At 58.3% G+C, this 10,689-nt stretch overlaps 7 protein-coding genes across 7 annotated transcripts; 3 read left to right on the top strand and 4 right to left on the bottom strand.

Moving 5' to 3' along the window:
- SPRG_15883 (hypothetical protein) lies at positions 1 to 1,021 on the top strand. The gene has a single exon (XM_012355079.1). The coding sequence runs from the start codon at positions 9 to 11 to the stop codon at positions 960 to 962; it is 954 nt and encodes a 317-aa protein (XP_012210469.1). The 5' UTR covers positions 1 to 8; the 3' UTR covers positions 963 to 1,021.
- A 258-nt stretch (positions 1,022 to 1,279) lies between these two features.
- SPRG_15882 (hypothetical protein) lies at positions 1,280 to 1,951 on the bottom strand (the record flags this gene model as incomplete). The annotated part of the gene is made up of 3 exons (XM_012355078.1): positions 1,731 to 1,951; positions 1,532 to 1,675; positions 1,280 to 1,492 (listed from the first exon to the last, which is right to left on the bottom strand). Exons 1-3 carry the CDS (start codon positions 1,938 to 1,940, stop codon positions 1,280 to 1,282), a joined length of 567 nt encoding a protein of 188 aa, XP_012210468.1. The 5' UTR covers positions 1,941 to 1,951.
- Positions 1,952 to 2,296: 345 nt separating this feature from the next.
- On the top strand, positions 2,297 to 2,696 carry SPRG_15881 (hypothetical protein). The gene is made up of 2 exons (XM_012355077.1): positions 2,297 to 2,320; positions 2,425 to 2,696. The coding sequence occupies exons 1-2, from the start codon at positions 2,318 to 2,320 to the stop codon at positions 2,638 to 2,640; spliced, it is 219 nt and encodes a 72-aa protein (XP_012210467.1). The 5' UTR covers positions 2,297 to 2,317; the 3' UTR covers positions 2,641 to 2,696.
- On the bottom strand, positions 2,690 to 3,639 carry SPRG_15880 (hypothetical protein; the record flags this gene model as incomplete). Its single annotated transcript, XM_012355076.1, has 4 exons — positions 2,690 to 2,747; positions 2,790 to 2,902; positions 2,950 to 3,300; positions 3,352 to 3,639. 4 exons carry the CDS (start codon positions 3,637 to 3,639, stop codon positions 2,690 to 2,692), a joined length of 810 nt encoding a protein of 269 aa, XP_012210466.1.
- Positions 3,640 to 4,604: 965 nt separating this feature from the next.
- On the bottom strand, positions 4,605 to 6,205 carry SPRG_15879 (hypothetical protein). Its single transcript, XM_012355075.1, has one exon. The coding sequence runs from the start codon at positions 6,169 to 6,171 to the stop codon at positions 4,678 to 4,680; it is 1,494 nt and encodes a 497-aa protein (XP_012210465.1). The 5' UTR covers positions 6,172 to 6,205; the 3' UTR covers positions 4,605 to 4,677.
- A 26-nt stretch (positions 6,206 to 6,231) lies between these two features.
- Positions 6,232 to 6,552, top strand: SPRG_21635 (hypothetical protein; the record flags this gene model as incomplete). Its single annotated transcript, XM_012355074.1, has 2 exons — positions 6,232 to 6,376; positions 6,428 to 6,552. Coding segments are annotated over 2 exons (270 nt in total), but the record flags the coding sequence as incomplete, so codon positions are not given.
- Positions 6,553 to 6,856: 304 nt separating this feature from the next.
- Positions 6,857 to 10,280, bottom strand: SPRG_22360 (hypothetical protein; the record flags this gene model as incomplete). Its single annotated transcript, XM_012355073.1, has 18 exons — positions 6,857 to 6,959; positions 7,008 to 7,055; positions 7,111 to 7,176; positions 7,226 to 7,261; positions 7,620 to 7,691; positions 7,737 to 7,760; positions 7,810 to 7,845; positions 7,895 to 7,924; positions 7,973 to 8,023; positions 8,069 to 8,116; positions 8,839 to 8,912; positions 8,958 to 8,999; positions 9,050 to 9,139; positions 9,189 to 9,239; positions 9,294 to 9,362; positions 9,417 to 9,536; positions 9,584 to 9,766; positions 10,257 to 10,280. 18 exons carry the CDS (start codon positions 10,278 to 10,280, stop codon positions 6,857 to 6,859), a joined length of 1,167 nt encoding a protein of 388 aa, XP_012210463.1.
- Positions 10,281 to 10,689: the final 409 nt, after the last annotated feature.

Below are 10,689 nucleotides of genomic sequence, written 5' to 3'. Positions count from 1 at the left end.
CGTCGGCCATGGACGGCGCGATCCTGCTCCTCATGCAAGCGGCCTTCTCGGTGCTAACGCTCAACGCGCTCCTCGACTTCCGCGCGGCCGTCAACGGCAACATCCGCGCGATCAAGCTCATCGATGCGGGGTTTGCCCTTAGCATCGCGTTTGTACCGATCGTGATTTTGCGCATCGTGCGGTCGCGCGAGGTCGCGCGCACAGGCGTGACGCTGCTGCTGGATCTGTTTACGCTGCAATATGTCCCGTCGCTCCTCAACGTCGTCGTCAGCGTCGTGCAAGACTACCTGAACCCGGACCAGCTCGACCCACACGAAGCGCCATCCTACCGCCTCTACGCGCTCATCCTGTGCTTTCTCGTGCTCTGGGCGGCCGACTTGGCGACGCTCGTGACCCGCCACGTGTGCCCGACGCGCCCGCCGTGGGTCGCAGTCGCGGCCAGCGCCGTCAGTGCCATGGCCACGGTCGCGCTTTACAGCATACTCGTGGTCCCGACTTCAATCCCGTGTCTGCGCAAGCCGCGCCACTTTGTGCTCGCGATCCTCAGTGCGTTCGTGTACCACATTGGCATTCAGTTTGTGGCCGTGCTGCGCTTCGTGGCGCTGCCATCGAGCGGCCCCGTCCTGCACTCGACGTGGCTCGTGCGTCTCCAGTACATCCTCCTCTTTGGCTTTTGCGCGATGCTGCTCGAGCGTGTCGAGTGGCCGGGCGACTACAGCTACACGTCCGAAGACGTGTCGAACCAGATCCTGCGCATGTGGCAGCGGATCGACAATAGCTCGTACACCGCGTACCTCGAGCGCGAGAGCAAACTCAACTTTATTGCGCGCATCTCCAAGCTCGTGAAAGTGATCCACCTCGTGCCCGACGACCGGCAACTGAAGAACTGGAGCGCGCTCAAGCTCCATCAGCTCGTGACGTACTATGGCGCGCAAGCTCTGAGCAATGCGACATCCACGTAGGTCCTAGACTCGATGTCGTCCTCGTTTCTATATCTAAATGCATCCTTCATCATCCGGCATTGGCTTGGGTTGAGCAACGGGACACACACCTTGTGAGTGATTTGAGTCCCCTTGGTGCTAGAAGAATGATGTAGTGTGTCAGTTGGACGTGGTGCCCAGTGGTAGCCCTAGCCCTGATACCAACCAAGGGTCCATCACTTGTTGATGGACCCTTGTACCGACGACATGCGACGACAGCGGCTTGCGATGCTTCTCGCTACGTACGTGATCGTACTTTTGGATTGCAGTGTGGATAGCGACAGAAGATCGATGCGCGCTCACAGCTCGTCGTGGCTACGACTGTGGAGGATGCGGACGATCGCGTCTTCGATCGAAGCGGGCGACGTTGTCGGTGCGTAGCGCGCATAGGGCTGGCCGTGCGCGAGCAGAAATTTTGAAAAGTTCCACTTGACGTCGTTCGTGATCGAGCCGGCCAAGACGGAGGTGAGGTAGGCAAAGACGGGGTCGGCGTCGTGGCCGTTCACATCGACCTAGTCCATCCCGAGCTGCGCCCATGCCATCGAACGCACCTTTTGGAAGATGGGAAACGTCACGTCGTAGTGGTGCGTCAAGGCGAGGATGTCGCGCATCGAGCCAGGCTCTTGGGCGCCAAACTGGTTGCACGGGAACCCGAGGATCTCGAGGCCTTGGTCGTGGTACTTGGTGTACAGCGCCTAATCGTACGCCCATGTATATATCTCTGGGCGATAGACAGCCTTGATGCAATACCTGCAGCTCGCGGTAGTTGGAGTCGGTCAAGCCGCATGCGCTGGCGACGTTGACCACCAAGATGGCCTTGGAGCCTGCGTAGCGCGAGAGCGGCACGTCAGCGCCGTCGGCGCCCTTGACGACGAAGTCGAAGAAGCTGGTCGGAGGCGCGGCCATGGTGGCGGCGACGAGCCATGCGACGCAGGTCCAGGCGACAGCTGCCATGTGCATCGTACTCTCCAGTCTGTGGTCCGAAGATCCGCCATCGCGTTAAACGACGTCGTAACGTTTGGCGTACGCGTTTTAGTGCGTAAAACGAACCGCCCCGGCTATACACTATTGTACTCGTCCAGAAACGCCATGGAGATTCGGCACGAGATGCTTTTGTACTATGTGTCTGTGCCTGCAGTCCCTTCGACAACACTGGGCTCGTTGGCTCTTTGGCGAGCCAGTCGCGTCATCGTCGGCGGGTTTGGCGTAAAAACCTGTTTAACCGATCTCCATCAGTCTCTGAGAACGCATGCCAACCTGCCACGTATCCGGCGGACCTCTGAAATCTTATGCGCGTGAAAGGGAGCACACTCGGCGATTGACCACACATACGCAGCATGGTACGTCGCTGCATGCGCTTGCCCGCGGACGACGCCATGGAGATGGAGCCGCGGGATGCTGATGATGGATATGAGGATGCATGCTCATGGTACCTGCTGCGTAGGAATTCCCCCACACCAGCCCCGTGCCCGTCGACCTCTACGGCTACCTGGCGGTCTTCCTCAACTTGATCGGGCTCGTCTTCATGGCCGCGTTCTTCACCAAGGGCGTGAGCGCCAACAAGAACATGATCGTCGAGCTCGCGTTCGCGGCCTTGGCCTCGCTCTTCCTCGGGTCGGGCTCGCTCTTTGTCTTCCTCTGGGCCGAAATCTATGTCTAACGCCACGATGCGACGCCAGGGTACACGACTTGAGGCTTATTTACACGGCTTAATTCGACCCTGGCATCAAACTATAATAAACTGTCGTCACAAACTTTTGCTTGTACCTAACGCAGAGGTGAGAGATGCGAGAGAGATGCGAGGCCTACCGCTGGGTGATGCCTAAGACCATCATGCCGTCCTTGATGGCCGTGCAGTAGAGGTGGTTGAGCGCAACGTGCTGGGGCACGGGCAAGAGCCTGCAGTCGACGCTCGGCGGTGCCTGCAACGCCACCTCAGATCGACCAGGCAGCGTGATAAGATATCTACCTTGTTGAGGATGATGTGGCGGAGGTGCGGCGGTAGCGGCGGCGGCTCCTTCGTGTACTCGTCAATGTCGGGAATGAACCGGCCGTAAACGGTCTCGCTGTCGTTCTCGTTCGTCTCCTCAATGTCGACGTCGAGGAGCGCGACAAAGTCCGAGACGTCGACGTAGTTGTTGATGTTGCCATCGACGTCTGCGACGGTCGGCTGGTCCGGTGCGAAGCGCCACTCGTCGTCGACCACAAACTTGTACGCATGCTTTCCTCGCGGCAGGTTGGCAATGTACGTGAAATCATTCCCCGACCGGTGCATGGGGACATGCGTCGTCCAGCCGTTAAAGGTCCCCGTGATGCACACCTACGATATCCATTCTGCATGAGCTTGACACGTCTTCTTGGAGCGAGGTACATTGCGTCCGCCATGTTCCCATCGAAACACCATGGGCACTATGTCGTTGCGGCCTGCGTCCGCTGCGGAATGGTGCGCCTCGCTGGGCGGAATGAAGCGCGGCGAGTTGCTGTCCATGTCCATGTCCGTGTCGCTATGGCGGCCTTGCTCGTTATGCGTCGGGCTGCCATAGTACACGCCGTTTGGGTTGTTGGCAGTGCCAGCCTGCGCGGCCGCGTCCCGCTGCGACCCCATCGCGCCGAGGTCCGCCGGGTTCGAGTCGTGCGCCTTGCTCGAGGTACTCCCCATGATCAGCCGTCGTAAGAGCGAGGTAGATGCGTCTACATGCACATGGCAGCCATGAGCCATCGTCGTCGGCGCCCATGGGCCGCGGTCTTACGTCGGTCGCCGCAGAAGGGAACTAAGATTGAAATAAAAATACGTGCCAGGCGACCGACTTATTTTTATTCCCACTCCATTCCATTGAAATGCCTTTTTAATCGAAAACTAGTCCACTATCTAGTTTTTGACTCGATGCGACGATAATAGGAATATTAATAATGTGAAGAATTCGGCCACGCGAATAAAAATACGTGGAGGATCCATCGCTCCAAAATACTGCCACTTGCGCCAGCGCCTGCTTGGGCCATGCCGAAGGCGATGGGACCGACGATGGCATCGACGACCAAGCAGCCCAAGATGCATGGCCTTGGAAGATCCATGCGAGATGACCAAGGCAATGGCCTTCAACATGGAAACGAGCCAGCGCTTCCTTGAACCGTGGCGTCGACGCGCACGACGCCAAGTATAGTGGCATCCGCTCGACCTCTGACAGGATGCCAATGGCGACGACGCCTCTTGCCCGTGGGACGTGCCCACGCCTCGGCGTCACCTTTCTCGTGAGCGTATGATCATATCTGCGATGTTGGCCGCAGCGAGAAGCAGGGCATGGCGGTGCTCGGCACACAACGCGGCTTGCATCATCCTCATCGGCGTCAACAGTATCGCAGTCAGGCCGAAGCGAATGGCCACGCTGCTTGGCAACATCATGGCCCTACCAAGGCAATCGTGGCTGCCATGTGCCCTCCAGCGCCAAGCGACCAGCTACCATGCTCGCCCTCCGACAGGCAGCATGCGACAGCTGTGAGCGTCGCCTGCATTGTGATGGACTCGCCTGCATTCACCGTCGAGCCCATCCAGGCTGCGCTCGACTCTGGTGCGAGTCTCGGCTAGACCTGCGTCGGTCGAGCGTTATGGACAAGTACTGCATACAGGCGGTGAGAATAACTTATATATATCTTATACGATGGTGCAGAAGGCGAACGAAGAGTTGACAACGAGGCGGAGCTACGGCGACGTGATGTACGTTATACCGGCGTTGGTCAGGCGCGTGTAGAGGTCGTCCGAGTTGACGAGCGACGTGACGTACGACGCGTCGATCCTCTTGTCGTAGTAGGGCGCGAAGGCCCCGCGATGGTACAAGGCAAAGACAGCGCCGACGAAGAGGAGTGCGTCGACGCGGTCGAGGAGGCCGCCGTGGCCAGGAATCAAGGTGCCCGTGTCCTTGACGCCAGCGAGACGCTTGAGGAGACTGGCAAAGAGGTCGCCGTAGCGCGAGAGGAGGCCGCCGACGACCGCAAAGAGGATGCGGTGGATGCGCTGGAGCTCGACGATCTCGGGTGTCAAGTCGAGCGGCAGCTTCATGAGCGCGTCAACGAGCAAGACGGCGCCGACACCGAGGGCGACGCCGCCGAGGCTGCCCTCGACGTCCTTGTTGGGCGAGATGTGCTTGGCGAGCGGATGCAGCCGCTTGTACTTGATGTGCTTGAGAAAGTGGCCCATGACGTACGCGCCCGTGTCGGTGCCCCAGACGACCGCGAGGAAGCCGAGCGCGATGCGATCGGCGCCATCGACCTCAATGAGGAGGTCCGCGATCGGCTGCATGAGCAGCACGATGTAGGCAAAGCCAATGACGTCAAGCAGGATGCGCACGAAGCTCTCGATGGCCGCGGCCGGCGAGACGCGCGTCAAGAGCGGGAGGCGGTTGCCAAAGATGAAGATGAGCGCGAGCCACCGGCCCTTGCTCGTGTTCAGCATGCCGTAGCACTTGTTGTCGTAGTGGAAGCAAAAGTAATGCGTGATCGTCACGAGGCCGTACGCGTACTGCTGGAAGAAGACGTTCAGCATGCAGTGAAAGCTCGGCGTCAGGAGCGCGCTGAACGTCGTGAGCCACGTCGTGAGCGCGACATAGAGCGTGAGGTCGAGGACGAGGAACTCGTCGATGCCGAGATGGCTGTCCTTGTACGACAGGACGTCGACGGCGAGGTGCGTGACGGAGAGCGTCATGCCGGCGGTCAGGAGCGTCGCGAGGATCCCGGCGGCGACGCGCGGGTAGCCGCACGCGATCGGCGAGACGGCACGGCGGACGCCATCAAACGGGCGGATCGCGCACATGCCCGCGCTGTGTACGTCGCCGAGGCAGTCGTCGAGGTACGACGTCGTGAAGCGGTGCGTAATGCGCTCGGCGAGCCACGCATACTCGTAGTTGCAGATCGAGACGACGAACGAGCAGAGGTAGATGGGCGCCGAGCGCGGACCAAGGACGAGGTACACCGTGACCGCAGACCCAAGGAGGATGCCCGAGATGAGGCGCTGGATGAGGTTGCTCGTCTGGAGGAGCGCGACGAGCTTGTACTGCGACGTCGGCGACTTGTGGGGCACAAAGGTCGCGGTCTGCGTCTTGATCTGCGCGGCCTGCATCTCGACCTGCGCGAGGTCGTCCTCGATGTCGGCCGTGAGCTGGCCGCGAACGACCACGTCGTAGTCGGCCCGGACAGTCATGCTGGTTCTGCTTCGGGTGGTTTCTGCGAAATAGACGCAAAAGGCAAACTCGCACAAATCAGACGGCAGCCTGTTTTTGACGTAGCTTGGAGTTTGTATACCAGGGCTACCACACGGGTGCTCGCGCCAGTCGACGCACCGTGGGACTTCAACGCAAACACGAAGACGAGCGCAGGAGCTCTCGGCATCCTCAGCGCCTCGACCGGTACGGGATAAGCATCAACAATTGCTTCGTCGTCGTAGCTCGACAGCGTAGTAGCTTGGTCGATCGTTGGAGCAAGCGTCGTCCAAGCGGGTCGTCGTTGTCGAAAGTGGCACGGCTGGTTCCGACGAGCCAGATCTCCCAACACACAATTATGTCCACGAGGTAGAGGCTCATGATGATGGCGCATCGGAAGTATAATAATGGGTACATGAGATGATTCGTCTGATATGTCGACGACACATTTCGACGCGGCAACTTGTTGGGTGCAGAAAGGCTCGACAATAATCGCATCACCGTGACCTCCATCGGCATCAATGTCGGACGCCTGCAGCTACTCGTTCCAAGGGTACATAAATTCAATTTATGTACCCTTGCTCGTACTATCAAGGGTATATACCGTTGCTCGTATGCAAGCGGCGGGTGTTGGGTGGATAGGGTTGCATTCTCATCATCAGTGTAGTAAATAGGATACTGTGACGACTACGAGAAGCTACCGTCCGTTTTCAGCCGTTTGTCGGCCAGCGCAATGCGCTCAAAGTCGTTCATGCGACTCATTTCCGTGCGCCTCGCAATCGCCTGCTCCCTAGTCGCACGCAAGGTGGGTTCCCGCGTCGTCCTTCGAGGTCCGTACCCCAAATGCGCAGCCGCATCTCGCGGCGCCTTGGCACTGCCACTGGTGCTAGTACTGCTGTTGGAAGCCCTGCAAAACTTATCTTGGCGACGCATCAACATACCGATCGACATACAAAGAGACGGAGGCTCGGCGAAGGCGCGACGCGGCCTCGGGAGCCTTGGTATCCCTACCATGCTCGTCGTGAGCGTGTCGTTTGCAGGTATTAAAGAGCCGACGTCTTGGTGCAGAGGAGGTCCTTGGTCTTGGAGCCGCTACACGTGTCGACACCGTCAGATTCGCGGATGGCAACCGAGCACATGCCTGCGCATGAGCGTTGCAAGCTTTGGCGTCGGGCTGCGACGCATCGGTGGCGGCGACTCCTTCGGTCTACTCGTTCTTGAAGCCTCGATGAGCATGAGTTCCGTGATTGTATTGGTACCCCGGGGTGTCGCTCTCTGTTGTTGCACTCGGTGCATCGCCGGTCGCCAGACTAGACTCCATAGCGTCGTATTTCGAGGTATGGTCATAAACGTAGGCTAGCCGACCTCAACTTTGCTTTCGACTCGTCCTTCAAGAGAGAGCTCCTACAGAACCAAGCGTCAAACATGACACGAATTCAGTAAGAAGTACTTTTCATTGATGGGCAAGAGCTGGTCGGGCGTCATGAGCTTGGGGGCGTCAAGCAGCGACGGCGCTGTCTCTCTACCATTTCTCCTTCAAGTTATGTGTGCATGGTCCACGTCGTACCCTGCAAATTCCTCGACCTTGGAACTACGCACAGAACAAGGTAACGTGTTGATTGCAATCCGGTCGCGTCTACCTTCGCCCATGGCTGCTTGGCTTGCCGTGTGCAGATCTACACCTATTGTAGTCAAGATATAGAAACCGAGAAACTGGCAGCGCACGCGTCATCGACGGGCAGTGTTGCCGCCGCTCTACCATCGAGCGCCTGGTCTTTTCAAGCCTCGTAGCAACGGACGTACGAGGAGGCAACGAGAAGCGAATGGTGGCGTGCGGCGGGCATGTGGCGATGTCTACCACCAATTAAACACTGTATTTTGGCTGGAACGCCAACGTACGGGCGCAAGCGCGACGTGAATTTGACGACGAGGGCATCGACCGCGCTGCTACACGCACGTCGTCGGTACCTCTTCCGTGCATTTGGTCTCTACTTTGTGGAGAAGCGAGGCGGAGACGAACTCTCTGCCGTGGGGAGCGCCGACGTGGACACGCTAGAGACGCATCAATAGAGCAGCATGTTGGTCGCTTCCACACCTCGTCGACAACTTGGTTGTGGCATCGCGGGGACTTTTCGTGAAAAGCCGTCCCTACAAGAGTCGCTTCTTAGCAGTGCGTAGAGCCCGAGGACGTACTTTGGCAAGCTCTCTGGATTCAACTTGGAGCTTTTGGGTTTCTCGCTGCTTGGTAAGCCACCGCTTTCATACAGTCGGTGACGAAGGCATGGTGGTAGTGCTGTACCTCGACGACGACTTGGTGCTGCCAATGTCGCTGCAAAACGCATTTCAAGCGCCCGCGGCAGAGGTGTCACTTCTACCTGTTGCTAGAGAGCGCTGGCATCGCCACGTCAAATCGAACGCTGTGTCGCTTTCTATACCATGCCTAAAACCTCCTGCGTTCAAATCAGGATGTACGTTGGCGTTGTCGCGGTCGACGACGGCCCAGATATCATTGACCTAGGAATGGACAAGACATTTGAGTCAGTGTGCACCGCTTTGGACGTCACGTTGTTCGTGGCGATGTCTCTGCGGGTCGGTCAAGTGTTGCCACGGGTGTCATCACGACGGCGGCTTCGAGATGACGTCGGATCTTGGCGCTGTTGTCTTTGTACTGGGAAAAGTACGACTCGTCTTCGTCCTCGTCCGGGTGCCGCGCCGACGACTTCTTCTTGCTCGTGGACGGCGCCTAAGAACGAAAGGTCAAGCGACGTTTGCTGCATGCACAGCGTACGAGTGGCAATAGAAACGGAAGGTAGTCGCCCAGTGTGATTTCCTAATCCCATGAGGAGATAGATGCTACCTGAGGTCGGTACCTTGACATACAATAGATTTGAGACTGGTGCCGTCGATCGTCTCGAGCGCAATGAGGATGCGCTTGGCCTTGATCGAGTGCAGCGCGGACTTTGGCAGTATCTACGCCAGCTCGTTCATCGCCCACGCTCGAGAAGAACACACGACTTACTTGGCGAAGGAGCAGCTCAAACTGTTCGATGAGACGTCCGACATCGGCGTCCTATATATCAAGAGCGCAGTGTAAGACCCCACGTAGTAAGCACAGCGTGTGTACTGTCTCGAACACTTCGGCCAACGTCGAGAGTCGGCGCTGGGCGAGCCGGGCAGTCGGCTTGTGCCGCAACTACAACGCGTAACCTTGCTTGACACCGCGTCCATTTCTTCAAAGTTGACGCACCGATTGAATCGTTGCTTGAAGCGTTGCAAGGTTGGCTTCGATGTCGGCGATCGCGAGCACCAAGGCCGCATTGGTCGTCACGAGCTCCTTCTTGCCCTCTCGCGTGGTTGGTGTGGCTCGCTAGCCAGATATTCTCCGTCACGGGTAACTTGCTCATGAAGGAGCACCGTTTTAGAAAAGACCGCACCCACGGAGGTCCTCTGGTCAAAGCAGTCGCGCACGAGCTTGGCGTCCGACTTGGCGATGCCTTCGAGGCTCTGGATGATCGCTCGCTTGGTACTCACGTCGGCTTGCAGCTGTTGCGCAAGCGCCTCGGCAGCTTCGAGTTGCTGTGCCAGCGAAAGCGGCTTCTGGGCTGTACCGTCACCACGGGTCAAGAAAGGCCAAGAAAAGAGAAAGCAGTGGGTACGATAAGAGTTGGGAAAGGATATAGAGGTGTTCGCAGCGTGCCGAGTTTGGGTGTTGTGACGGAGATGCTGGTGCGGCGCCTTCGATCACCCGACCTAAAGCACAGCTCGCCTGAGAGGAGCGCGCCGGGCGGATGGGCTCGTACATGACCCTGGCGATAAAAAGTTTTGCTGGTTTTGTACCGGTTACGCCGGCACTTTTTCGTACTGAGCCCGTTTCGGTTTCACGCGCTTCAAAGCGGTACTTCTGCCCACGACGTCGCGCTCGTTTGTACGATTGCCGCTTGGAGATGGTCCAAGCTCGTGGCTGTTGAGCCCCAAAACACCCAGATCACTCGCTGGCTTAGATCGCGAGCTGCTAACAACGTCGTGTACCTCCGTTGGGTCAACAATGCGACGGGACGCTCGACACGACGTTATTGGTCATCCCGACCTTCATCGTTGGCAGCTCTGGCATGAACTTCAACGCGTCGAGCCGAGATAAACAGGTCCCGTGCGGGGTGAGCTGGTAGGAACTTTTGAATATATATGGACGTGTTTCGCGGGATCTTGATGTTACAAAGAGGTTGCATACATAGATACTAGCAATCTCCAACTCCTTCATTCGTTCACCGGGCCGTGGCTGCGCAGGCGGCGGCGCGGGGGCTCGTCTTGCTCTTCTGTAGTCGCCCGGGGGCGCTAGCGGCCGCAGGTGAGGCCCATGACGACACGATGTGTAGAAGCCTTCCAGGCTTTGCCGTTGGCGGCAGAGCTACGCCGTTGGTTGAGGTCCTCGAGAGACGCCAGCGATTGAGGCGGCGTCAACGACTAGAGGTCGCGGTGCAGGACGATGGGCAGCGTGATCTTGGTGCGACCTAAAAAACGGG

Source organism: Saprolegnia parasitica, assembly GCF_000151545.1.
Source record: "Saprolegnia parasitica CBS 223.65 unplaced genomic scaffold supercont2.203, whole genome shotgun sequence".
Classification (NCBI taxonomy): Eukaryota; Oomycota; class Saprolegniomycetes; order Saprolegniales; family Saprolegniaceae; genus Saprolegnia; species Saprolegnia parasitica.
This window is presented reverse-complemented; position numbering and strand designations above follow the sequence as displayed.

What these genes read in the sequence shown, in the direction of transcription:
- SPRG_15883 (XM_012355079.1), top strand. Translation starts at nt 9, where the DNA reads ATGGACGGCGCGATCCTGCTCCTCATGCAAGCGGCCTTCTCGGTGCTA.
- SPRG_15879 (XM_012355075.1), bottom strand. Translation starts at nt 6,171, where the DNA reads ATGACTGTCCGGGCCGACTACGACGTGGTCGTTCGCGGCCAGCTCACG.